The sequence below is a fragment of the Hemicordylus capensis genome, chromosome 5 (assembly GCF_027244095.1).
Source record: "Hemicordylus capensis ecotype Gifberg chromosome 5, rHemCap1.1.pri, whole genome shotgun sequence".
In the NCBI taxonomy this organism is placed as follows: domain Eukaryota; kingdom Metazoa; phylum Chordata; class Lepidosauria; order Squamata; family Cordylidae; genus Hemicordylus; species Hemicordylus capensis.
Window position 1 is genome coordinate 190,772,733 of NC_069661.1, and position 26,438 is coordinate 190,799,170.

Consider the following 26,438-nt stretch of genomic DNA (forward strand, 5'->3'; position numbering starts at 1 on the left):
AGGAGTACTGCACTGCTGCCTGGAAATGCTTTTTAGGCATTCCATAGCAGGTCTGTCACTACGCTGTCACGGCTGCCTTTGAAGTTGCGTGGCAGCCCTGACAGCTCTTTTCTGTTAATGGGAGACTGTGCTTAATGTAAGCCAGGGTATGTAATAGGGGAAAGGTGTCTCATTGAGTTTGTATCATCATGAAATTTGTCAGTTTCATTTGTTCATTCATTGCTGTTCACTTCAAAGGGAGGATCAGCTGACTAACTGCAATGTGTTCAAGCCAATTGGAAGAAAATTTGCAGGCTTTCTAGAACCTTGCCCAGGGACCCGGCATGTCAAATTTCAGACAGCTACAACAAAGGTTCCAGTTTAGAGGCCTTTAGAAAAGACATAAAGGCTATTCACATGTGCATGCAAAACTGGGCTAAGGAAGCCCAGCCCCATTTTTCCTGCATGTGTGCACTGCTGGGATCGAGCCTGCAGCAGTAAACTCACCTATGGAGCCTCCCTCTAAAACAAGGTTAAGGGAGCAAGCACTCCCTTAACCTCAGTTTTGGAGGTTTTTTTAGTCGTCTGGCAAGCAGCCATGGCTAGCAGATCCTAGTGTTCTCAGGAGAAGGGCGGGTCCCCATGCAGCTGTTACCCTCATTGAAATAGCTTATACTATGAGCCCTTTCTCATGGCCACTCGCATGGTGCATTAATGGCGCTCAAGGAGTGGGTTGACACATCACGACACCCCATCCCTCAGAACTACCAGCAGCAGGTAGGTACCATCAAGAAAGGGAAAGTGCTTGTGTGGGGGGAGTTGAGCTCTTCAGGACTTCCTCCACACAAACCCTATTGCCCTTTCTCACTGGTCTCGAGAAAGGGCTCATATAAGCTATCTCAATGAGAGTAATAGCTGCATTTCTCCAATTTTACCATATTCTGGCATGAAATTTGCATGAATTCCAGCACCCTTGGAAATCAAACTTGTCAAATTTCAGAAAAATAATGCAAAGGGTCCCTGTTTTTGAGCACACAGCCCAACTGCTATTTAAATAAATGGTAAATAAAAATAAAAGCCAGACTGTTCATGTGTGTGTTGTGTGATTGTTTGGAAGCAGTCTCACACAGGCTCTGAATAATATCACAGAAAAAAGAGAAAAAAGAATAACAGAAGTGGTAGATCACTTGTTTGAAAAATGGATTTTAAATGAAGTGGTAACTCTCCCACTATGGCTAGGAAGAGAATGCCTTTCCCAAAAGCCCCAAGAGACAGCTACTAATTATGAATATTAAAATATTGAAAGCTCAAGGACTGGAATAATGATGTGATGATTTAGTTGTTTGGAAAGCCAAGGCATGTGCCCCTAAAACAGTACTCAAAGCCACAATATGCTAGGAAAACAAGGAAGAATCTGTGGTGGTTCAGTTCTTTGGAAGGCAGATTTCAAACATACTGTTTCAAGGAAAGCCATAGCAAGCCCCCTATAAAAGCAACCAAAATCAAATGCAATCTCACAAACCTGGAATTGTGTGGAAACAGAGCACAAGGAAAAAGGAGTGAGATTAGGTCAGGAGAAGCCAACTGTAAGGTGTAACAATACAAGTGCTGATTTGATTCATGTGTTTTGGACATGTCCAAGAATAAAACCATTTTGGATGCAAGTAATTCCATTCAAGAAATGAATGGACATTGCTTGCCCATAGACACTGTGAATATGCTTTTCCGTAATGTCAGATCATCAATTTCAAAAGAGGATCAGGAATAAACAATACATCTGCTTTCAGCTGCAAAGTTGGTAATTACTAAAAATGGCAAAAACCCTAATCTACATACATTGGAACAATTGGTTAATTAAGGTAAGGGATATAGTATATATGGTAAAGTTGACTGTGTAAGACAGAGAAGGCTTTCAACCAGATGACAGAGATCTGTAAGACATCAAGCCAGCCCGGTTCAGGCAGTCCAAGTTCCAACCAGTTCGAAGACCTGGTTCGCGGGCCGGCTCGGAGAGTATACTTGTAAAAGGGAATCTGGCAAGGATTTCCTTTTACAAATAAAGGGAATTCTCTACACTAAATGGGTGGGAGGGAACGTAGTATTTACCTTAATAATTAGGTGGCCGTGGTGGAGGCAGCCACAGCTGAGATATCAGAGGTGGTGGCGGGGGCTCCTTCAGCCTCCCCCGCCAGCCTCCCAAATGACAGTTCAGGGTGCCTGCAGCCCAGTTCAGGCCTCTAGTCAAACCTAAGCCTCCAATGGCCAAACCTGACCTGACCCGGTTCAACCGAGTCCAAGCCGGGCCGGCACAAATCCAGTTCAGATTCTAGCTGAATCAACAAAACCGGTTCCATGCACATCTCTACCAGACGATAATTTCATTTACATATGGTGTCTCTATATTTCACGTTGAAACAGTAAAGCCCGATAATGTGCAACCATTTGCAATTTTAGGCACAATTTGAAACAAAATTAAACCCAATCTGCATAATCTTAATGTCTAAACTAAATTGTTCTTTATTTTACTGCATTTTCCTCCTTTGGAACCTTTTTCTCTTTATTCATTGGAAAATTGTATGAGATTAACTAAGTAAGAATGATTTTATAAAAAAGAAAATTAAATACCCCTGTCTATATGCAAATCTCAAACAGAGAAAAACAGAACTGAAAATAGTGGCCAGCATCCAGACTAATGAAGCACATGGTAGCAATGTTACACATGTGCTACATGAAAAGCAATCTTTTTCTATCTCTCTTTCCTTCTGAAGCCAACTCTGACTCTTGTAAATATGTGCCTGAGGGTCATACACTGTTCCCCTGTAGTGTGTGTACAGTATTAGTTGGATGTGTGCTTCATGGTGTGGATGGGTCAGCTGGTATTTTTGTTCAAATCAGATATGCAAACCAACTCCTTCCCCTTGCTTGTGATGGTGGCAGAATGGGGAGGGGGGACTACATTCCATTCATGTATTTTATTTCTTTCACATTCCTCTCATTGCCATGTTGTGATTGGTCTTTTCTGCATGTCAAGAAGCCCTATCAGTTTCTTGGCCACTTTTGCTAGTTTACATTGTGGTTTCCCCCTCATTTGATCCTTTCCACAGCTTTCCCTTCTAACATGAAATTGGAGGAACTAATGAGACCTGAATGGATCTCTGCTCACTTTTGACTCATTCACTGCTATTGTGTTCAGTTCCTCACAAATGCTTAATGGAAAGGAAGGGTTCCCATTCATCACATTTTCCTTACTCATCTCAAATCAAATGCAGACCTCTAGTGTGTCATCAAATAAGGAAGAACAGTATAGGACTGTGATTTTCTCTCTTTTTTTAAAGCTGAGGCTCTATGCAATGCATCTTTGTTTAAAGCGGATGAGTAATCAATCTATACTTTCAAACATTCACTTTGACACTGAATGCTGTGTGAGGCAGTTTTGCAAAGATGCAACCGGCATATGCTCAAGAAGAGATGTTAAACATGTCTGTACAAAAGCTGTACTTCTGAGATTATCTTAAGGCAGCTGCTCTTTGGTTTTGAGTCATCTAAGACACACTTGGCCGCAAAGAAATCAAAAGACTTGTTAATCAGAGAAAGAAAAACATTTGCCTGAAAGCCTTGGAAATGTGTCAGAGCAAACCAATTTCATTTGTATTTGTATAAAGGATATGCAGTAGACCATTGGTCTCATATGGATGGGGCTCAGGGGTGGAGCATATGTTTGGCATGCAGAGGCCTGAGGCTCAATCTCTGGCATCTCCAGGGAGGCCAAAAATGACTCCTGTCTGAAACCCTGGAGACCTGCTAATGGTCAGTGTAGATAAAATTTAACTAGATGAACCAATGGTCTCACTCAGTATAAGGCAGCTTCCTATGTTAATTTGGACTAAGTAGATGTTCTTTTGTACTCAATACACAATCTGTTTTCTTTGTATTAGTGCAGCTCTTGGTCATTATTATGCTTCATGTATCTTTCATATGAGACATAAACTTTAGAGATGTGCCCGTGCTGGTTTAGCACATCTTCTGGGAAGCACTGAACCAACTTGGGCTCCTGCATTCAAACCAGCTCGATAGGGCAGAGAATGGTTCCCTTAAAAAGCAGATTAGGAACCCCTTAGCTGCTTGTCCCTCCCCTGCTTTTCCACCACTGGCACCCTCTCTCCAATTGGCTGCTCAGGGCTGCAGCACTGTTCCCTGCAGCCTCCGTGCAGCATTGGCACACACATGGCCGGCGCACATCTTTCCACACCAGCTTTCTCATCCTTGTTAGTCAACATGCCACTTCTGCAGATAATACAACCGAACAAATATTCCCAGTTCCTCATTGTGATCCAGAGAGGTAACTCTCTTAACAATGCCATGCTTGCAAGTTCAAACTACAGGGGGACACAAAAATCCTCTTCCATGGCTGGTCAGTAATGGCGGTTCTCACGCACAGCCTAACCGATGTTGGGCTTCCCTAGCCTGGGTTAGGGTGCACATGAGAATAGATTTGACCCTGATTTTGGTCATTTAGGAATCTATAGACACTTAGGGAAAGCTTAGGGAAAGCTCCACTTGTGGGACCATGTGTGAATTTGAGGAACTGGGAATATTTGTTCAGTTGCAATATCTGCAGAAGTGGCATGTTGACTAACAAGGATGAGAAAGCTGGTGTGGAACATACTCACTTTTCTTCACAGAAAAGGTATTATCTTGCCTAAGAATGCATATGAATCATCTACACGCCTGTGATAACAATACCCATTGACCCATTAAATGTTTCACTCATTTTTCAAATACATTTGTCTGCAGCATCTTATCATCAATCTTATCTTCAGTTCATCTGTTTCAAAAAATAAACAAGAAACATGGAGAATTTCACTGTTTAACATGGTATTCACGTTTCACTGTGTGCTTTTTTCTTGAAGTCTCCTTCCAAACATGCCTGTTTACAGGAAATATGAGCAGTGTATAGTTTACTCAATTTTCTTTCTATTTTTGGAAAGTTGGACATAACACTAGTTTGTCCCAATCTACATATCCTTGTGAGCTGTTGCTGCACATATACAGTTGCATATAAGTATCTCTTCCCCTAAACATATATGGTCAGTCGTCTCAGCTTCAACAGTGATGACCACCTATTGAGAGGAAGTGCCCCCACATCACCTTAATTCAGATTATTGACACTGAAAATGGTGACCATCTCTTTGGTGATCACATGGGGGTCAGTAACAGCCTATATGCGTCCTCAGGTGCTAGAGGTAGGCTTGGCATCCTTTGGTGCACATGGACTGCAATAATGAGAGATATATTAGAAGTTCTGATGGGCCTGTGCAGATGTAGTTGGGTTTTTTAAAATCTCCATTGGTTTCAGCAAACCAAAATTTGACACACTTTAGCTTTGTTTAGCTGAACTGTAGTTGCAGTAATCAATACCAGTTTCACATATATGTTAACAAATTTCTGCCATGCCTTTGCAAGATAAACTATAAGTCCATATTGTCTCTGATAGTCCCATTCTCTATTTGCAGCATAGGACTATCATCTTGGATAGTGCCATGTCTCATATCCATTATTTATAGATGAAATATGGCACTATCCAAGCTGATAGTCCTATGCTGCAAATAGAGAATGGGACTATCAGAAACAATATGGATGTCACCTTTTTTTTTTTTTTTTTTTTACGGTAGCAGCTTCAGGATGGCAGCTGCTTGTTAGATGCAAGAAGGGGTCTCTTGTGAACTGGTTGGTTAAGTCAGGCACTAGATCCCCATCTAGTGCCTGACTTAACCAATGCCTATGCCCCTGAATGCTCCCAGTACTGATGGTAGCAAGTGGTGACTTGGCCAGGAGGCTCATATCTCTGCTCTTTGCCCAGCATCCCATCCCTATCTTCAAATGGGAGCATCCCATAGAGTCCATGTGTCATTGCAGGGAATGTTCCAATTGGTCAGTGGGGAGAGCAAGATAAGCTTTTGAGCAAGTATTTTGGCTAAGAGACTCTCATGGCAGTTCCTCCTTTTCCTGCCTTCCCCGTTGGCAGATTGCCATTCTCCCAAAGGCCCTTGGAAGGTATTTGGGGGAAAGCCAGCTGGCTACTGATGAAGGTGGGTGGGGGAAGGTAATCTTATATGCCACAGCCACTGGGAGACTCAGTGACAGCAGCTCCCCTTCTTCCCACCCTCTGTCCCTACTGATGAATGGGACACATTGCTGTGGTGGCTCCTCTTTCTCCTGCCATGTGTGTTGGGAGTTGATTAGGAGTTGCTGCCACTGCAGATTTCTCCCACTCACTAATGGAGACAGTGATTGGAGCTGCTGCCCATTTCCCATTGCCATCCAGTAACCTTGGAGGGGTGCTAGGACTCAGGGGTCACTTGGAGGGGTGCAGTGATTCAGGAATAATGAGATGCTGATGGCTACTACCTTATAACTTTCACATATAACTATGTGAAAATGGAACAAATGCTCAAACGTGCAAGCATTAGATGCTTAGCTCTTAGTTTTAAGATACTTAATAAAATGCACTTTCATTCCCCTATTACTGGTAAGCTTTTTCACAACAAACAATAACACTTAATCTCTAACAGAAGTCTTTGATTCAGTTTTCCAATATCTTTTAATCCCATCCTGAGATTCAAGTACATTTTATTCAAATACACTTTGTGGATGAAGTGGCTGACTCACTGTTTAGTATGATGTAATATATATTTTGTTCAGGGGAAAATATGTAAAATTATTTTGAAACATTGAATATTTACTCTAAAAGTTAATATACTTCTATACCTCCAAATACCTTAATTTTCCTTTTTATGCCTCCAACATAATACTCCCTTAAACCTGTGTACAGGTGGCCCGCACTATTCATGGGGGTTCCGTTCCCACTTACAACTGCAAATAATGAAATATTGAGTCTATGGGAATTGGGGGATTGGGTTCCAGAGCCCTGGAAAATGTCCAACAAAACCACATACAAACACACACACACCAGGAAAAAAGCAGAAATCAGGATGGAGTACAGCATCTTGTCCTCCTCAGCTCTCCCACTCTGCCACTCTCCAGATGCTCCAGCAGTGGTCCCCAGCTCTTCCAGTAATGCATAATCATGAAGTTTCCACACCCCACAGTTCAAGTCCAACATACTTAGCAACACAAACCCTTGTCCTGACTAGTTGGTAGGTTGTCCAAAGAGGCAGAACAGAATTGGTTTCCACCGCACTTGCACAGATACTGGCTTCAGTTTTCTTTATGAAGCGGATCATAGATTCATTGATGCCATAATGGCATGTAGTGGATTCCGCGCTGTCCCCACTAGCCGACATGTTCACTAGCTTCACCTTCTCGCTCAACACTATGTGAGAACTTTTGCTACTCCCCTGAGCAGAGCTACAGTGAGGGAAATAAGTATTTGATCCCCTGCTGATTTTGTCCGTTTGCCCTCTGACACAGAAATGACCAGTCTATAATTGGAATGGTAGGTTTATTGTAGCTGTGAGAGACAGAATAACAACAAACAAACCCTCAAAAGCCCAGTGCCCAAAAGTCAGCAATGGATTTGCATTGTAGTGAGGGAAATAAGTATTCGATCCCCTATCAACCAGCAAGATTTCAGGCTCCCAGGTGTCTTTTCACTATATGCAGGTAACGAGCTGAGATGAGGAACACCCTCTGTAAGGGAGTGCTCCTAATCCCGGCTTGTTACAGTACCTGTATAAAAGACACCTGTCCATAGAAGCAAGCAATCACTCAGCTTCCAAACTCACCACCATGCCCAAGACCAAAGAGCTGTCGAAGGATGTCAGGGACAAGGTTGTAGACCTGCACAAGGCTGGACTGGGCTACAAGACTATCGCCAAGCAGCTTGGTGAGAAGGTGACTACAGTTGGCACGATAACTCGCAAATGGAAGAAACACAAAATAACTGTCAATCTCCCTTGGTCTGGGGCTCCATGCAAGATCTCACCTCGTGGAGTTGCAATGATCATGAGAACGGTGACAAAGCAGCCCAGAACTACACGGGGGGAACTTGTCAATGACCTCAGGGCAGCTGGAACCATAGTCACCAAGAAAACAATTGGTAACACACTACGCCGTGAAGGACTGAAATCTTGCAGTGTCCGCAAGGTCCCCCTGCTCAAGGCAGCACATGTACAGGCCCGTCTGCAGTTTGCCAATGCACATCTGAATGATCCAGAGGAGAACTGGGCGAAAGTGTTGTGGTCAGATGAGACCAAAATCGAGCTCTTTGGCATCAACTCAACTCGCCGTGTGTGAAGGAGGAGGGATGCTGCCTATGAGCCCAAGAACACCATCCCCACCGTCAAACATGGAGGTGGACACATTATGCTTTGGGGCTGTTTTTCTGCTAAGGGCACAGGACACCTTCACCGTATCGAAGGGACGATGGACGGGACCATGTACCATCAGATCTTGGGTGAGCACTTCCTTCCCTCAGCCAGGGCATTGAGAATGGGTCGTGGATGGGTATTCCAGCATGACAATGACCCAAAACACACAGCCAAGGCAACAAAGGAGTGGCTCAAGAAGAAGCACATGAAGGTCCTGGAGTGGCCCAGCCAGTCTCCAGACCTTAATCCCATAGAAAATCTGTGGAGGGAGCTGAAGGTTCGGGTTGCCAAACATCAGCCTCGAAACCTTTCTGACTTGGAGAGGATCTGCAAAGAGGAGTGGGACAACATCCCTCCTGGGTTGTGTGCAAAGCTGGTGGCCAACTACAAGAAACGTCTGACCTCTGTGATTGCCAACAAGGGTTTTGCCACCAAGTACTAAGACATCTTTTGTGAAGGGATCGAATACTTATTTCCCTCACTACAATGCAAATCCATCGCTGACTTTTGGGCACTGGGCTTTTGAGGGTTTGTTTGTTGTTATTCTGTCTCTCACAGCTACAATAAACCTACCATTCCAATTATAGCCTGGTCATTTCTGTGTCAGAGGGCAAACGGACAAAATCAGCAGGGGATCAAATACCTATTTCCCTCACTGTATCTGCTGTGCATTTGCTCATTTTGATTGTGGAGGAAGGAAAAATCTGTACAATGATGTACAGTACAGCACATTAATTGTGCCACACAACCCACTCCCCTACAAAACTTATACAGGACAGGACAGGGTGGCACAGTACCAAATACCTTAATTTATTTATAAGGTAACTTATAATTAAAATCAATTTAGAATGGATGCCTAAATCAATAAATATAATACACTATTTAAAATCAATTTTCAAAGGATATTTATCATTTTTAATGGATAGAGTACAGTGTTTAAAATCAATTTCCAGTGGATACTTAAAATCATTTTTTTGGTCAGTACTGTACAGTATGTACTTAGAAATCAATTTTAATGATTAATTAATGTTTAATTGCTGTTTAATTCTCTACAGTTATATGGTACTGTAGAATACTATAATTAATTACCAAGATTAAAATTAAGTTTTATTTGAATGTTTAAGTTAAAAATAGAATTTTATTAAAATTAAAATTATTAAAGTTATAATTAGCATCTTGCCAGGCTGCACAGGGTTTCTAAAGGTTTCTCCCAGAAGCTCCACAGGAATGGTAGAGGAAAGGTTCCAAAGGGCTCACACCGGCTTGCGAAGTTCCACAGAAAATCACAAATTTCTCCATAAGCTCAAGAGCTCCTAAAAGCTCTCAGTGTCTCCCTGAGGACACCAAAGGACACCTGGGCTGCCATATTCTCTTGAAGTTGGTTTTTTAAAGTGCACACAACAAAAAACGACACATTGGATAAAAACACAAGAAATCACAACACTTTTTTAAAAAAATCAGTACAAAACTGAGCACGACAACAAATAGGATCTATCTATCTCCTTGTTGTTTTCTCCCTGCTTTTCATTTTCCTTTCTCTTTCTTTATTATTTCTTCGCGTAGTAGCGGTTTTATCTTGGTGCTTTGGTTTTTTGGGGGGTCTTCTTTGGAGCTCCCATCCCAGCTGGGATGGAGCATGGTGGCCGGCCAGCCTTCGGTGTTTATTCTGGGCATGACGAACTTCAAGAAATGTGTTCGTTGTGGATCTAAGATCCCTTCCCCCGATATTCATTCCAAGTGTCTCTTGGGCTTGGGGGAATCCCACATTGTCGAGACCTGTCTTCACTGTCAGAAGTTTATGAAGCAGGCTCACAAGAATAGGGCTTCACACCTGCATGCAGCCCTGTGGGATTTGGCTCTCCATGTGTCAGAAGCCTTATTGTTGAAGCGACTCATTAAAATAGTTTCATCTGTGACATTGGAGTGTTCATTGTCTTCTCCTGTGGAGGCGAAAACCCAGACTCGATACTGGTATTGGCCTTTCCTAGTGCTGTTCCTTTGGTGGCTTCAAGTGAGCCTGTGCACTCAGAGGATCTTCCTGAGTGTTCCGTGCCCATGGTACAAAAGTTTTCCTCAGTCCCTGCAGCGTCAGTACCGAAGAGGAAGAAGAAATCGAAGTTGCCTCATGATTTGTCGGCGGGTCAACACCTTCCTCCTATACCGAAAAAGAAAAAGGCCACTTTGGTTCTTATGTTGGAGGCCCCTGTGGCCAAGAAACCTCAAGTGGGTTCGGATCTTCCTACACCTAAGTCTTCGGTCTCGGTTTGGCCTGGTACCTCTTTGGAGGAGGATTCATTGAACTTGGTTCCTGCTCGGGTTCTTTCAAGTAGAGAACGCTCTGTGGCATCGGATGAACCTGGGTATGCTTCATCAGAAAGGGAAGCATATTCCCCTAAATGGCGTCTGTCTCCTTGAAGACACCAGGACCGCATCCCTCTTAGGGACCACAGTGCTTGTTGGGACTTGAAAGAGCACTCATCCATTTACAGGCAAGACTGGGCCTGGGACTGTCGTGAGCCCTCGTATTCGGATCGGTACTGGAGCACTGTTCTCTCTGGGTTGCGGCTGAGCCTTCTTATGGAGCTCAGCGCGGGACTCTGAATCAGGTGGTCAATATCCGATGACTATAGATCAGACAATTGAGACTATGGTAGGCCTCAATATGGCCCACATTATATGGAAGGTCCCTTGTATGGGACATCTGGAACTATGAGAAGCTAATGTCAGCCCCGTCACATTCTGAAGGGATGCCGCATTTCCGCTCACTGCAACACTCCCCTCGGGATCGAACTGAGCAACACAAACCGCATCCTTTAGCTCCTTCGCTACAACAGGCTACCGTGCCTGTCCAGGTGCTACCAGCAGAGCTTCCCACTTTGGTACCGGACAATCCAGTTGGCAAACCGGGCTCCCCTATGGGTTCAACACCCTTGGCTCAGGACTCTCTGGCTCCTCCCGAGTCGGAATATGAGAGTGATACCAGATCGCAGGAATCTGAAGGTGTTTCCCATGGTTCATCCCTGCTCGATTTACCCCATCGGAGGACCTGAAACAGTACTCAGCGTATATGGCCCGCATGGCTTCTGCCCTAGGCGTCAGCCTTGGTACACATCAGAAAGGGGAACTGGACCTGCTGTACAGCCTGATCAATTCGGAGGCCAAGTTACCGGCTGCTTTGCGCCTTAACTCAGTCTTGCTGGGGGTCATGCAAGGTTATTGGAAGAAGCTGGTGACTCTTTCTCAGCCTAATAGATGCTTAGAGAATCAGCATTGAGTGACAAAGAGGGCAGAAAATTGGATTCCTTTGGGAGAAGGTTTTACTTGGCCTCGGCTCTCCACGTAAGGGTGGCCAATTATCAGGCCTATAATGCACAATATAACCACTTTTTGTGGGAAAAGGTGGCTCCATTTTTGGATCTCCTGCCACAGGACAAGAGAGATCTGGCTAAAGCATTCCTCTGTGAGGCTATTGAAGTGGCCAACAAGAACTCTATTCAACTAGGCACTCAGTGGAGTGCACGGCCAAGGTGATGGCCATGTCCATGGAGCTTAGATGACATGCTTGACTGCATTCGTCTGGACTGAACTACGAGGCCCATGCTAGGATTGAGGACCTGCCCTTTGAGGGCTCTAACCTGTTTGCAGAGCAGACAGATGACACGCTCCAGAAGGTCCAGAAGCTGAGGAGCATGGTGCGATTGATGTCATATTCGTCCTCCAAACCACAGAGGACTTCCAGGTGGTCTCCTTATTAACCACAGAAGACCCCTTCTCAACAGCATTCTCCCTCGGAACGTTCCTTTCGTGGTAACAAATTCCAATCGAGATACAAGTTGGGCCCACAGCCTAGTAAGCCAGCCTTTCATAAACAGCACCCAAACACATTTCAAAAGAAACAATGACTTGGGGCACTTCAGGACTCACCTGGCCCCATTTTCGGCAAGCTGGGACAACGTGACCATGGGTCAGTGGGTCCTTAGAATCATATGTTTGGGCTATGCTCTCATGTTCTGTAGTACGCTGCCTGTATCTGGGGTCATGACTACTCTGTGCACTCTGGAGTTGGACCAGGAGGTTGCCGCTCTCCTGTTAAAGGATGTGATCAAGAAGGTTGCCAATTCAGAGAGTCCCGGTTTTTATTCCCGGTACTTTATAGTGCTGAAACCTGACAGGCGTTGGCGCCCTATATTGGACCTCAGGGCCCTGAACAAGCACCTCATGTACAAACGATTTCGGATGCTATTGGTACCAACCATTATGACGATCCTGGAAAAACACATGTGGATGGTCTCTCTGAACTTTTAAGTTCAGAGAGACGCATATTAACACATCTCGATATGCCCTCAGCATCGACACTTCCTGCATTTTCAGATTGGGGAGATCCTCTATCAATTCAAAGCCTTGCTGTTCAGTGTCAAGACAGCGCCGAGGGTTTTTACAAAATGTCTAGCCCTGATAGTGACTTTCTTGCAGGAGAGAGGGTCACAGGTGCTGCCATATTTGGACGATTGGCTTATCCTAGCGAACACCAGGTGAGCAGTCTTGGATGCCCGCGAGATGGTCGTGGACATTCTGCAGAGTTTGGGTTTTCAAATCAATTTCAAGAAATCTCAGTTGGAACTAACCCACAGTATACAGTTTATAGGGCTGGTATTCGATACGACCTTGGAAAAGGTCTTTCTTCTGGATGCCTGCATGCATACTCTCAAGACACTGGATGTCACCTTCTTGGCAGGAGGCCCACAGATGATGCACTCGGTGCAGCATCTATTGGGGCATATGGAGGCCACCACTTATGTACTTCCTGAAGCACGCCTTCAAATGCGCATTATTCAAAGGTGGTTCCTGGACACATTTGATCACCTTCAGGACCCAGGCCACTTGGAGCGCATGCCCTCCAGCTGGGTTTGGGTGAATGCAGCATGGTGGGCCGAATTTCAGCATCTAGAGATCGGTGCCCCTTTCCAGGCTCCCCGATCCCGGTAGGTGATTACGACCAATGCCTTGGTGCTCGGTTGGAGAGCACACCTGGAAAGGTTTCACCTGAGCGGCCATTGGTCCCTCAGGGAGAGGACCCATCACATCAATTATTTGGAGCTATTGGCCATTTTCAATGCTCTCAAAGGGTTCTTGCCTATAATTGGGGATTGCTCAGTGATGATACAGACTAACAATACAACGACAAAGGCCTACGTCAATCGACAGGGAGGCACGTTGTCGAGGAGCCTTTTGTCACTGGACCTTTGGAATTGGTGCATGACACATGGTGTGTTGTGTCAGGCCATCTAAATACAAGGTTCCCTGAACGTCCAGGCGGACACCTTGAGCAGCTTGACGGTGGTCTCCCACGAGTGGACCTTGGACCGTTGTGTTCTCGAGGACGTATACTCTCGGGGAGTTCCAACTCTGGACCTGTTTGCTTCCCAGGACAATGTGAAATATGCCCTCTGTTGCTCCAGGGGAGGGGAAGGAGAGGGCTCTCTAGGCAATGCCTTCATCCTGTTTTGGATGGGCCTTCTACTATATATGTTTCCCCCATTTCCCCTCATTCCGAGGATGCTCTGCAAACTGAAGGTGGATCGGGCCAAGGCCATCCTGATAGCCCCATGCTGGCCCTGGAGGTCTTGGTTTCTGGCCCTGAGGTGGTTGGAGGTGGATTGAGTATGCCTGCCCACCCTACTGGACCTGCTATCATGGGAGGAGGGATGGATGCTACACCCAGATGTTCAGCCCCTTCATCTGAAGGCCTGGACAGTCCTGCCGACTTCCCACTGAGTCTCAAGGAAGTTTTGGTCGCAACCAGGAAGCAATCCATGAGGAAGTCCTGTGATCATAAATTGATTTGTTTCTGTTTGCTTCCTTACATGAGTTTGATGTGTTTACTCCTGTACAAAATATATGTATGTATATGTTGACTCAAGGAGTCTGGTTTAAAGCTTTCATCCCTTAAGGTACATTTGGCTGCCATTGTGGCACGTTCTCTGATGACCCGGCCTTCATGGTTTAAGGACCTGGTGGTCAAGAGTTTCCTGAACGGTTTGTCCCAAGCTTTTCCAGATGATCCAGTCATGTCACCAGCTTAGGATTTGTAAGTAGTTTTGGCAGGTCTGCTTTGACCTCCCTTTGAGCCTTTGGCTTCAATTGGATCTCATCTCCTGACCTGGAAGGTCGTTTTTCTGGTGGCTGTTACCTTCGCTAGGAGAGTGAGTGAGTTGTGGGCCCTGAGGGTTGATCAACCATACCTTCAAATCCCCAAGGACAAGGTTGTACTCAGGCCAGATGTCCAATTCCTGCCCAAAGTGGTTTCTGTGTTTCACCAGTCATCTCCACTCACTTTACCTGTGTTTTTCCAGAACCCGTCCTCAGATGTTGAAAACAGGCTGCATCGTTTGGTTGTTAGGAGGGCATTATCCTTCTGTGTCCAGAGGTCTGCTGAATGGAGGAAAATCCTTCCCTGTTCATTCTTTATGATGGGCCACGTAAAGGTCTCCAAGTTTTGGCCCAATCCTTGTCTAGATGGGTGGTTTCCACTATTGAACTGTGTTATCAGTTGGCTCATAAGCAGTTGCCTGTGACCATTAATGCGCATTCAGGTCTGTAGTGATCTCTGTTGCTTTTGATCGTGTGGTCCAGTTGGACTCTATCTGCCAGGCAGCTACCTGGGCTTCACCCTACTTGCTTGGAATGATGCTGTATTTGGCAGGAGTGTCCTGCAGTCGCTTTTCAGTTGATGTCCTTGTGTCTAAATAAATTATTCTGGCAGATTACATATTGCTTCTATCTCTTCCTCCTCCTTGGGTGCTAGCTTGTTATATGCCCATTAGTGTAAATTACAGAGACCACGTTGAAGAGATCTCATCGGAACACCCGTAACATTGGTTCTTCTAGTGGTCATCTGTCCTTTCACATGCCCTCCCATCCTCCCTGTGGGGTTCACTGAAGCTGGACTCCGTGACTGAGAGGATGAGGAGTGGTGCAACCACATATAGCAGCTGGGAGTGGGGTTCCCACCCAAAGCAGGAGAGTTGAGCTTGTTAGGTTCCGCACATAGCCCATTAGTGTAAAAGGACAGATGACCACTAGAAGAACCAACGTTACAGGTGAGTAACCTGTAGTTCAAAAGTAGACTTTGCACCACCACAAAGTATTGACAAGTTTCTTGACATTGTTGCTCAAGACTGTTCTGCAACATCATTGCACAATGACTATTCTACAACACTCGTGCAACAACTGTTCCGCAACGCTTGTGCAATGACTGTTGTGCAACACTCACATAGCTTTGTAGTGCAATCATGTTTATGGCCTGGATAAGCTCTTCTTCAAGTAGTAAATTTGTGCAACTAGAGTAACATCATGGATCACCACAACCTCATTCAGCTCTGCAACTTCCTTACATAAGTGAAACTTTGTTCAATGTTAAACAATGTTTGTTCAACAAGTGCAATGTTAGTCAAGATGAAAACAAGGGTTTCTTGTTGTCCTTAATCTCTAAATGTTCTGCCTTTGTTCAGTGCTTACTGCTGCTAGTGAGCAGAATTTTAAGTTGGAATGCTAAATGCAAGCAAAGACAAGGTCTGCAGAAGAGAAATATTTTCCAAGATTGATTGTAGGACCTTAGCTGTGCTTGTACTGCAGTAAGTCAGCCCTAAGTTCCAGTCTGATAGTGTTGCTATTTTTCTTCTCTTCACTTGGTGGGTATTGAACTTGAATGTCTAGGTTTAAGAATACCTGTCTTTGTAAGTAGCATGCCCCTATTTAAAAGATTGTAACAAAAGCTGCTGTATTGTAGGGCTTGGCTATAGATTACATCCTCTTTTATTTCCATAACAACTCTTCTTATCATCATCATCGTCGTCATCATCATCTATCATCATTGTTTGTTTATTTCATTACTTATTTGCTGTTAAGTAACATCAGCAATTATAGCACTTGCATAATTGCTAATTTAGGATATGAACCTTGGCCTCTAAAATCCTAGGTGCAACACACACTCTCCCTCTGGTTCACACTGGCTCATTGATCACAGTAGCTAGATGTTTCATGTTGAGTTATGTGAAAACAACATGCAACCCGTGAAATGCTCTTCATGTTTTGGAAATGCTACTTCCCTGAACTGTCTGTGGGGAGCATCTGGGTAGCAAAATTAAAGTGTGAATTTGTAGTCATCTTTATCACACTAATCCTTCTCCAGAGATGCAAATTTAACTCATTACAACATCCTAAGACTTCAAGCATATTTAAGGTAATTGGATCCATATTATCCTTAATGATGTTATTTAAACCCCTGTTCAAACTAATGACCAGGAAGGGTTTTCAGACCAATTTAAGCATCAGATATTAAAGCAATGAAGCATTGTAAAGGTTTCTTTTTAAAACAATGAAACACATTTGAAACCTTTCCATATATCAGCTTTCCCATGCTGAATTGTTGATAGTGTTTTCTTTGACATATTCACAAATTGTAATATGGTGCCTGTGTAAAGAACACTGTGTGCATTTTGTGTTTAACCTTCATTATTGTCTCGACATTAAAGTTTCAGCACCAAAACCACAGTCCTCAAGCTGCTTATTCTCGTATAAGATTGTTTAATTTATTTGGATTGCTCTGAGCTGAGCAGCCTGATGATTACAGTTTTTGCTAACGATAGTCAGTCCACATATTCATGAATAGTTCTGTTAGAATCTAGATAATCTAGCACCATTCTTGAAGGCAAGGTCAAGGCAAACAAAACTGATGAAGGAAACTTACCTTAAAAGTATTTCTGTATTCAAGAAAGGAAATTAATCTTGAGTGGTAAATTTAGAACAAAATTAAACTAATCTGGACGCTGCAAATTTCTTGGCAACTGAAAGGTAGTCAACACGGTGAGGAGAAGGGTCACACATCAGATGGTATATCATGGCTGATATCAAGCATATCCAGTATATAAACAGATTTGGATATGAAAAGAATGAATTTACATTATTTTAAAATATGTTTTGGTTTGTTGTACAGCAAAGGCATGAAACAAATCCTACATATATTATAGAGACATTTCTATACAGGGAGCATTCTTGCCTACTGCAGTAACTAACTTAGAATGGGTTAGTAATGTGGAGTACATGGGGTTTTTTGCAGGGGAGGGGGAGCCCATGTGAATTATTTGAAAAAATTGTTTAGACATTTGCTGAAGTATGTCATTGAATAGACTGATCTTGAGGAAGAACATCGACTGAAAAGATAAGGAAAAACCTATTTTCCCCACTAAAACAGATGAAGACAAAATGTGGCTCTGTCAGGATACCTAAGCTCTTTCAGAAGTGCAAGCAGCAATAATTCATTTCTCACAATATAGTTTTTGAAATAAACCAAGATTGGCATGGCCTGTATCTGTGCTTAACTGCTAACAGAAAAGGGCAATCTGTTTGGAAGTCACCAGCTCTTTTCTCTGTGTGATTGTGATGACTCAGGACTGATTGTGATGACTCAGTAGTGAGAGAAAGGTATCCTCCGCAATCTGAGAAGCACTCTTATATTTATCATTGCTTTACATGTACCAAGAATAATTGTGGCAGTGAAATCTGGTTCCCGCACCAAATATTTCAGTCTCTGTTGACATTTAGATTTCTTTTATTGGCTGACATGCTAACTATCAAAGTACCACCCTAACTAACAAAGTGCTTTTCACATGCTACTGCCTTCTAGACTAAGGCAGCATGTGCCCTCATGCACAGGAGGAGGATTTTTGCTGGTCTCCCCTGCAGGGGCAGGGGAAAGGTCTATCAGTATTTTGAATTATTTAGAAAATTAACCAAATAAACTCTGAAATCCCACTTTTGCTTTGTAATAAGTGGCAGCACTAGGGAAAGGATTAGAGGGGGACAGATGGGGCAGAGTTCATATTTAGGGGGGCAAGCTGTGTCCGACAAGTTAGATTTCTGAAACCGAAGTATGGGGGGCTGCCTCCCCTGTCCCCCCTCCCCGCCCGGCCCAAAGACACCCTTGTTTGTAATGAGTCCATCTAGGCATTTTTAGAAAGCGATATGCGTATTTATTTATTTATTTATTTAACAGGTGAGCTTCTCATTGTCCGTGACAAACAGTTGTCTATATTAGTCAGTAAAAGGAGCATTCTGGCAATGCATTGTGTATAGCTGCCCAAAGTCTCACTATTCTCTGTCCTCATCACAGCTACTACAGTGAACATCTGTTATAGAGGTATGAAAACAATTGTTCATAATAATGGGTGTGTTAGAGTGAACTGTAGTACCCTTATTTTTACTTGTGATCACACCCATACAGGATTTATAGTTGCATGTATTAGACTGAAATCAGTATCTAGCCTTACACTGTGTTTTTGCTTTGGTTTTCAAAAGGAAATCACTGAACAAAGATTTAAACTAATTTCATTTATATATATATATATATATATATATATATATATATATATATATATATAATTTCCTTGTATACCATGGCAAACACACATAAACCAAGCAGACATTGAGCTGTCCTTGTTGCTGATCATTTCAGGAAAGGTTCTCTCCAACCCCACTTCAGAAACTAAACAGTAATACGCGAGTCACGTTCTATACATTCCATATGAAACAGATTATGCAGAGTAGTTTTTAGAGCTGTGGCAACTAAATCACCTCATTTCCATTGTTTCAACACTGCCAGCCAGTTTGTGGCCAGCTTGGGCTTTCTAATTTTGATTTAAACACAACTCAGAATGGCTCTGGTGGGCGGTGGGCTCATGGATTTACGGTGCACTTGTGTGGGGGACTCTCAGCACTCTACAGCAACCCTGTCGTTTTTGTGACAGAGTCTGTTTGACTGGTTTTGGATTTATGAAGGAAATAATTCAGAATGGAGTAATAATTTTCCCTTGGCAATTACACTACCATTTGGTACTTTGTCCCTAAGGGGGAAATGAATGTGCTGGGATCTGTCTGTGAGTTTGGTTGCTCAGTGTAAGAGAACAAACCAAGGTCAGAATGCTGATGCACAATACACAAATGCTTGCTTCAGAATTAGAAGTGTGGTCTTTAGCTGACTCACTGAAAATTCCTATAATCAAAAGAATATTTATTCAATTACTTAAAGAATAATTCCTGGGACAGCTGATTCCGAATATTGGGAGTCATGCAGTATTCTGGTTTGAAGAATCCCTGCCTTTTTTCTTTCTTTTGTGAGTTAATTTGAATCCTCATGGCTAGTTTTGGTTCCAAAAATTTGCAGGCCATATTCTTCTCAGACTGGGAATGCTTCCCAAATGGTGAGATTGTCCCTTCTATTAGCAGAACTTAGCAAAAAGATATATAAATATATTACTCTAAATATTATTCAGAGCACTTTCAAAGCATCATGGCACCAATATAAAGGCATATGTGACATGCTTGTAGATAGGAATTCACAAAGATTGAACCCAGGCTGAAGCTTGAAGCAGCAGCAGCAGCTACAATTTACATGCACTGTCAGTCCTTCTACACCATCAAAGATTTTACATGTTGACCTCTCAGTGGTGTTCTGACAAAGTGCCTAAAGCAAGAAACGATTGATTGCTGCATATAATCAGCAATTTCTCTTCTCTCTATATTTCCAGCATTGACTACGCAATACGCAGTGGAATATAAGGACATTCTTGATATGGTGTTTCCCATCATTATAGCTGATCATCTTTGGCTAATAATGCTAGTTCAGTTTCTTCATTTTCAAATGAAAGCAAAACAGGGACTGACCTACAAACTAGTGTTGTCCTAGCACAATGAGAAAAGCTGTGTGCACTGAAGAGGTTTGCCAAGCTGCCCAAAGCCACAGTGCTGCTCTCAGTCACTAGTGCAAGACATGCTTTGGGACACATACAAGGTTGTGCAACCTGTTGTGCAACTTGTGCACCTTATCAACATCTTCCGCTTTTGAAAGCTTCTGCCCAGAACAGACGTTCTCTTTGCACAACCTCATTATGCTAGCACATCAGTTTCACTAGTGCAACAGTGGTCTGAATGCAATGGTCTGGATGCACATCAGTTTCACTAGTGATAGATGAAGTATGGGGGGGTTTGTGTGTGTTTTTCTTGCTAATCTATCTATCTATCTATCTATCTATCTATCTATCTATCTATCTATCTATCTATCTAATTCTCTAAGGCATACCCGTGGCTAATCCTGTGCATGGCAGCTCTCGCTAGAGTTCATGAGCAGAAGCACCGTAGTGATTGGGCAGTGGAGATTCCATATGCAGATAGGGAGGAGGAGCCTGTGAGAGCAGAAGCACCATGGTGATTGGGCAGTGGGGATTCCATATACAGATAGGGAGGAGGAGCCTGTGATGGTTAAGGTCAGTGCAAGGTCAGTGCAACTGTTACTGGTTGGAAGATGTTCTTGATTGTCGAGAAGAGGAGTCTCTCTCTCTATACACATGCACACACATACATATATGGAGATATATGGAGAGTGGGCAGGGAAGATAAGGGTTATGAGGGGGGAAAGAGCCCCTTCAGGAGAAGGAGGCCGCCATTGTGTGGATTAGATGAGGAAACAAGATGAACAAGATCCGTTAACTCAGGGAGGGAGGGAGAGAGAAGGGAGGAGAAGAGTAATTGGAGAGTTACTCTATAGGACTATTTGATTGCAGTAGGACTGCTCAGGAGTCATTTAGCTTGAATGCCCAGTAGAACTGTTTCCACACACAGAGAGCCTGCTCTTAGCTCAGCTAGTGTGTTGCCGAGCAGCACAGTGACATGCTTGGGGGCACCATTCCTTCTAATGTGTGCGGCTGTGCACGTGCACACACACCCCAAGCCTCCCATGCAGCAAGCCCTAACTGCCACTTACTTCCTCTATGGCTGCTGCTCCCTCTGCCACCATTCCCTATCGTCCCTCACCTCTGACTCCCCCACCCGCCGGGCTATTATGAAGGACAGAATCATCTCCCTCAGAGTCCCGTTTACTGCTGCTGCAACGTGGGATTGAGTGACGGGCGAGAAGTGGGTGGGAATTTGGAAAGGAGGTGTTCTCCAGGTCAGAAGTGCCCTGTTGAACCTTGCTGGGAAAAGGGGTGACACTGCATGCTCTCCAGAGTTTCTCTCTCTCCTCCCATGCCCTGGTTGATTGTGCATCTGCTGCTCCACCACTGCCTTTCCGCCATTGCCTCTTCTTCCCACCCACCCCCTTAGCCTTTTCCCACCAGCCACTCAATTCCACGTGGGATCGGCAGCAGCGAATGGGACTCAGAAGGAGACAATTTTCTCTTTCACAAGAGCCCAAGCGGCAGGCTGAGAGAGGCAAGAGACTGGCAGAATGTTGAGGTAGGGATGGGGGAGATAAAAACAAATGGGGTTCTTTAGCCCGGTTTCGCCTTGAGTTTGGAAAGGAAGAATGTGGGCAGGGTAGGGCGCAGGTGGAAGTAGGGTTTTCGACATTACTACAACCAAAGGGCCCCTCCGCGCAGCCATGGTGTCTCTGCCATCTGAGCAAAGCAAACGTGAGTTTGTTTAACAATCACTGAGTGTAAAATGCCCCAATCATAGAGGAGAGTTGTAGGGGGGATATGTCTGAGCATAGCTCTGGGCCACTAGCAGAAGGTATTTCCTCACTGATCTCTTCTCCCAGCATTTGGGGTACCTAAAAGCAGAATACTTTGTGTTCTATGGCTGGTTCTTTTGATTGCTTTAAGGTAAACCTGAGTTTCCAAAATATCATATTCTCTTGGAAATAGTATTTTTCCTGCTTTAGTTCTTAAATATCTTAAACTTTGTAGAAAACTTATTGTTTTCTAAGATATCCGGAAATGAGATGTACATAGTTAGCCCCCAGTTAGCCTGGGGGCAAGGGGAGATTTAAAAAATTGTGCATTAGTTATTTCCCTGTGTCTGTGTCTGTGTGAGAGAGTTATGTGTGCACACTGCCTTGATACTGTCATCCAGAACAAAACTCTTCCCGCTTACTGATTGGGGGAAGGGGAAACAGTTTTCACTTATTATTTCCCCTGCCCCATAAGTATTCTTTGCCTTCCAGAAATACATCCCTGAGGGCTCTGTGGCCCCCAGGGACATATTTTTTGGAAGGCAACGAACACAGGGGCAGGGAGAGCAGCCAGAATCATGCGCACGCACACACATGCACTCAGCTGCTTGGCAACATTCTAACATCCTCTCTGTGCTCCAGTGGTTGATCTGGATGTCAGCCAGTGACTTACAAACAGTGCCTGTTATAAATTGTATTCCAGCTTTTAGGGTATGCATTCCTGATTCCAAAATATCCATTCCTGATTTGGTTTGGGACTTGTGTATATAAAAATTGGGTGGATGGGGTGGATAATAGGTCTTCATTGTCCATATGACTTTTAAAAATATATATAACTAGTATGTGAAGCCTGTTGTTGACCAGGCAAAGTCATTTTGCATTTTTAAAAAGGTTATTTACGGTTCCCCCCAGCATATTCTGGTGTAAAAAGTAGTGCTTTCAGCTCTAAATGGCAGGATTCTTCAGGCAAAATTTGTATCTGTAGGTAATTTTGAAGTGTGGCTTTATTTTTGCACAAACTCTTCAAAATGTATATTAGAACCAATTTTTAATGTATGTAAGTGAATGTTTTATTAATGTGCTTGCAAAAAGGCAATAAAAGAACAGTTCGACATTTGTAGGCTGTCAAAACATTTTTCATCTTATTGAGTAATTACAATTTTTGCTAGATTTGAATCATAGTGAATTTGAATCTGAGAAGATCTTCTGTTTCTTTTGGGAATGATGTCATTTTTGAATGATTGATCTGATTATTGATTGTTAAAAATCTGTTCAATGATAGTTACAATCTGATGTTTATTGGGACTGTGCAAGTCAGTAAAGTCAGGCAGCACAACATGGGGCCACTGAGCAGCTGAAGAGATTCTCAGCAGCATCCAGAAGGTGGGCAGGGAGTGATGCAGGGCAGCCTGGGAAAGCATGTGGGGTAGTTGGGTACTGTGAGCTGAACTACAGTACCCTTCCATGCTTCTTCCCAGTCAGCCTGCACACTGTCCCAGGTTGCCTGTGTCATTCCCTGCCCACTTCATTCACCCCCACGCCAGCACTGGGTCAGCAGTTAAAGAGCTACCACCACCACTGCACTGCCAGGGGCAATCGCCTCGCATTCTGCTGCCTCCTCATGGTGGGGACCAGGATTTCTGACATCCTAGCTTGATTTTACTGAGTTGTACAACATTAATGATTATATTTAGAATTTCTACTTTTAAAAAATTCCAAAGAATTCAAATCTTTCCCCAAGCATATCCCAGTGTAAAAAGTAGCTCATTCAACTAATTTCAATGGCAGGATTGTGTATGCAAAATTTAGTATCTGCAGGTAATCAGGAAGTATGGCTTTCTGTTGCACAAACACACACACAAACACACACACAAACTCACTCTTCAAAATATATAATAGATGGTACTCTGGAAAAATATGACAATCTGGAAAAGTAAATGAGTCAAACATTCTGAAGCTTGAAGATTCCAGTCTGAATTTTGTTAAAATCTGTATTAAATATTGCTGAAATGTGATTTTTTAAAGACTATATGAGTTTGCTTATAATGTTATGAAAACATTTACTTGAAAAAAAGATATAGGCAATTCTGATGAAAATATACAAGGAATGCATTTCTCCATTGCCCATAACCTTTAGGGATTTTCTACAGCAAATGTTTGCTATTTCTGTCTTTGTGGTTCCAGACTTTTTTTATGTTCTTGCTGTGAAATATCTTTATTCCTCCTATAAAACTTCATAAGCTTTACAGTTCATTAAAACCCATGGACATGAGTTTATTTAAATGATCAATATTACTATGATGTATGGACTCATTTTAAAATGACATTCAGTGTGTAAGAGCTTTTAAAAATAATATTGACATTGTTGTATAATATGATGAAACCAACCATGATTTTTTCCTTTTATACACAAGGGACTCATCAGGAACTCTCTTGCAAGTAATAATTAACTATGACTTCTTTGATTGCACAGAGCTGGCTATTTGCCTCAGAATATTCCACTGGAGACTATCAGATACCTGTCCAAGGAAAAGGAATTTCTGCCTTGGCATGCTGCCAGCCGAGCTCTTTATCCACTAGATAAATTGTTGGACCGCACAGAAAACTACAATATCTTCAATGTAAAGTTTTATCTTTTTCTTTCTTGTTACGAACTATAAACGATTGTTGTCTTCCCCAGAAAGATCTTTTAACTGGCCTAGTACCTTTCTGCATGGTCAGCCAGGGTGTGCCCCAAACTCATTTTCATCTTTGTCCATTTGCAATGGCAATTTTGTGATATGCCTATATAGAGTCGCTGTCTAGATGTTTAATTCCAGTCAGAAGAAGCAGTAGCACACAGCCTTCAGGGATTTAAAAATAAATAAATTGTATCTTTCATCAACTGTGTCACAGAATTATCTTGGGGTGGAGGCACAATTTCAGTAGCAGTGACTTTATTGTAGACTATGGGGCCTTTCTCGCGATCAAGCATGAGGGCAGCTGGGCAGGAGGGAAGGAAGCCTTAGAAAGCTCACCTCCTTGGCACATGATCTTCCAGTTGGTGCTTGGCGTGTGGATCTTGCCCCCCCCTGACATTGCGGAGGCGAGGGGGCCGGGATGCGTCATCCTGGCTCCTGGAAATCCCATAATGCACTGTACAAGTATGTGGTGCATTGTACACTTGTACACTGTACACTGTACAAGTGTGTGGTGCATTGTATGAACCCCCTCCCCCACAGTGATGGGCAGGTGCCCATCAATCCATCAGTGCCAGCTGAAAGCAACTGGCACTGACACACAGGTAAATGCGATTAAGGGGCCACTTGCTCCCTTAACCTTGTTTAAGAGGCGGGCTCCCTAGGTGGGTTTGCTGCCGAGGTATAGCAGCAGCTGCTCAGCTTCCAGCAGTTCTCACGGGTTTGGCTGCTTATGAGAACAGCCTCTATGTGCAACAAAGGGAAAACAAGCACACATGTATTACATAAGGCAGTGGCTGTTGTGCTGACCAGCAAAGTAGACACATAAAGAGGGACTGTAGGGATGACTGGGGATGTGACTGGGCCCCATGCACAACTCTGCCAGTCCCTCTATGCACATCCTGTTGCACAAGCAAAGGAAATGTCCCTGCTGTAGCCATGCTCCAGAACCAATCTAGAAGAGAAGAAACATGTTGCTGAGGGTCAGAGATGTGTTTCTTCTGTTCTTGAATGTGGGCAGAATGGGGATGTCTTGCCCTCTTGCACAACAGCACACACTTAGAGAGACTAGGGAAATTGTGCACGGGCCCCACTTGTATCCTCGCAGTCCCCCTTGATGCTTGCACTTCATTAGTCTGGGTGTCAGCCGTGGATTATGTGAAAGTCCATAGAGACAGTTCATTTCATTTGGTCACAATCCAACCCAAGTGAACCATTTTGAAGTCCCATTGACTTTAGGGCTAATTAAGAGAGGACTTAAAAGACTTAAGAGAGTGCTTGCATCTTTCCCCATGAAGCCAATGGAATTTTAAAGTGGTTAACTTTGGGTGGAGCATGTCCCATTTTCCTTCTGTGTTTGTTTAATATGGTTATTGTAAGCTTTGATTTGCATTTTAATAGCAATAGCAGATACACTTTGCAGTTTATACTTTATTAAAGACATACAGTATACCATATACATTATTAAGCATGACTAAAAATCTAACCAGAATTTTTCAGCAGCAGCAACAGTGTTACAATACATTTGCTAGTCTTTAAGGTCCCACAAGACTTTTTCTTGTTTTGCTACTACTGACTAACACAGCAACCCTTCTGGAAGCCCCCTCTGATATAGTCAACATTATTTCAATGCAAACCACTTATCAAGGATTAGATTACAATATAATCTAATTGTCAAGGATTGGATTACTATATTATCTTCATCTGTACTAATCCTAATCACACACTTTAATCACATACTATTTAATTTAAAACTCATAACATGGGACAGGAGATAAATGTAGCAGCAACAGCAGATTAACAAAATACACAGGCCAACTATTTAAAATGTTTCCTTTTTTTATTATAAAAAAACCACTATTTAATAGTAGAGCATATCTGAGGAAAGGAGCATTGTTGATGCCAGATGTTCAAACTGTGTCTGGTGAGAAGAGCACATAGAGG

General features: G+C 43.3%; 1 protein-coding gene across 2 annotated transcripts in view; it reads left to right on the top strand.

The window, feature by feature from the left end:
• The window catches only part of TRHDE (thyrotropin releasing hormone degrading enzyme), a 416,582-nt gene that overhangs the window by 332,973 nt on the left and 57,171 nt on the right, over positions 1-26,438 (top strand). For both annotated transcript variants that reach the window (XM_053255844.1, XM_053255845.1), the window contains one exon: positions 24,290-24,437. In XM_053255844.1, the coding sequence (XP_053111819.1) occupies positions 24,290-24,437 (148 nt within the window). The remainder of the gene's footprint in view (positions 1-24,289; positions 24,438-26,438) is intronic.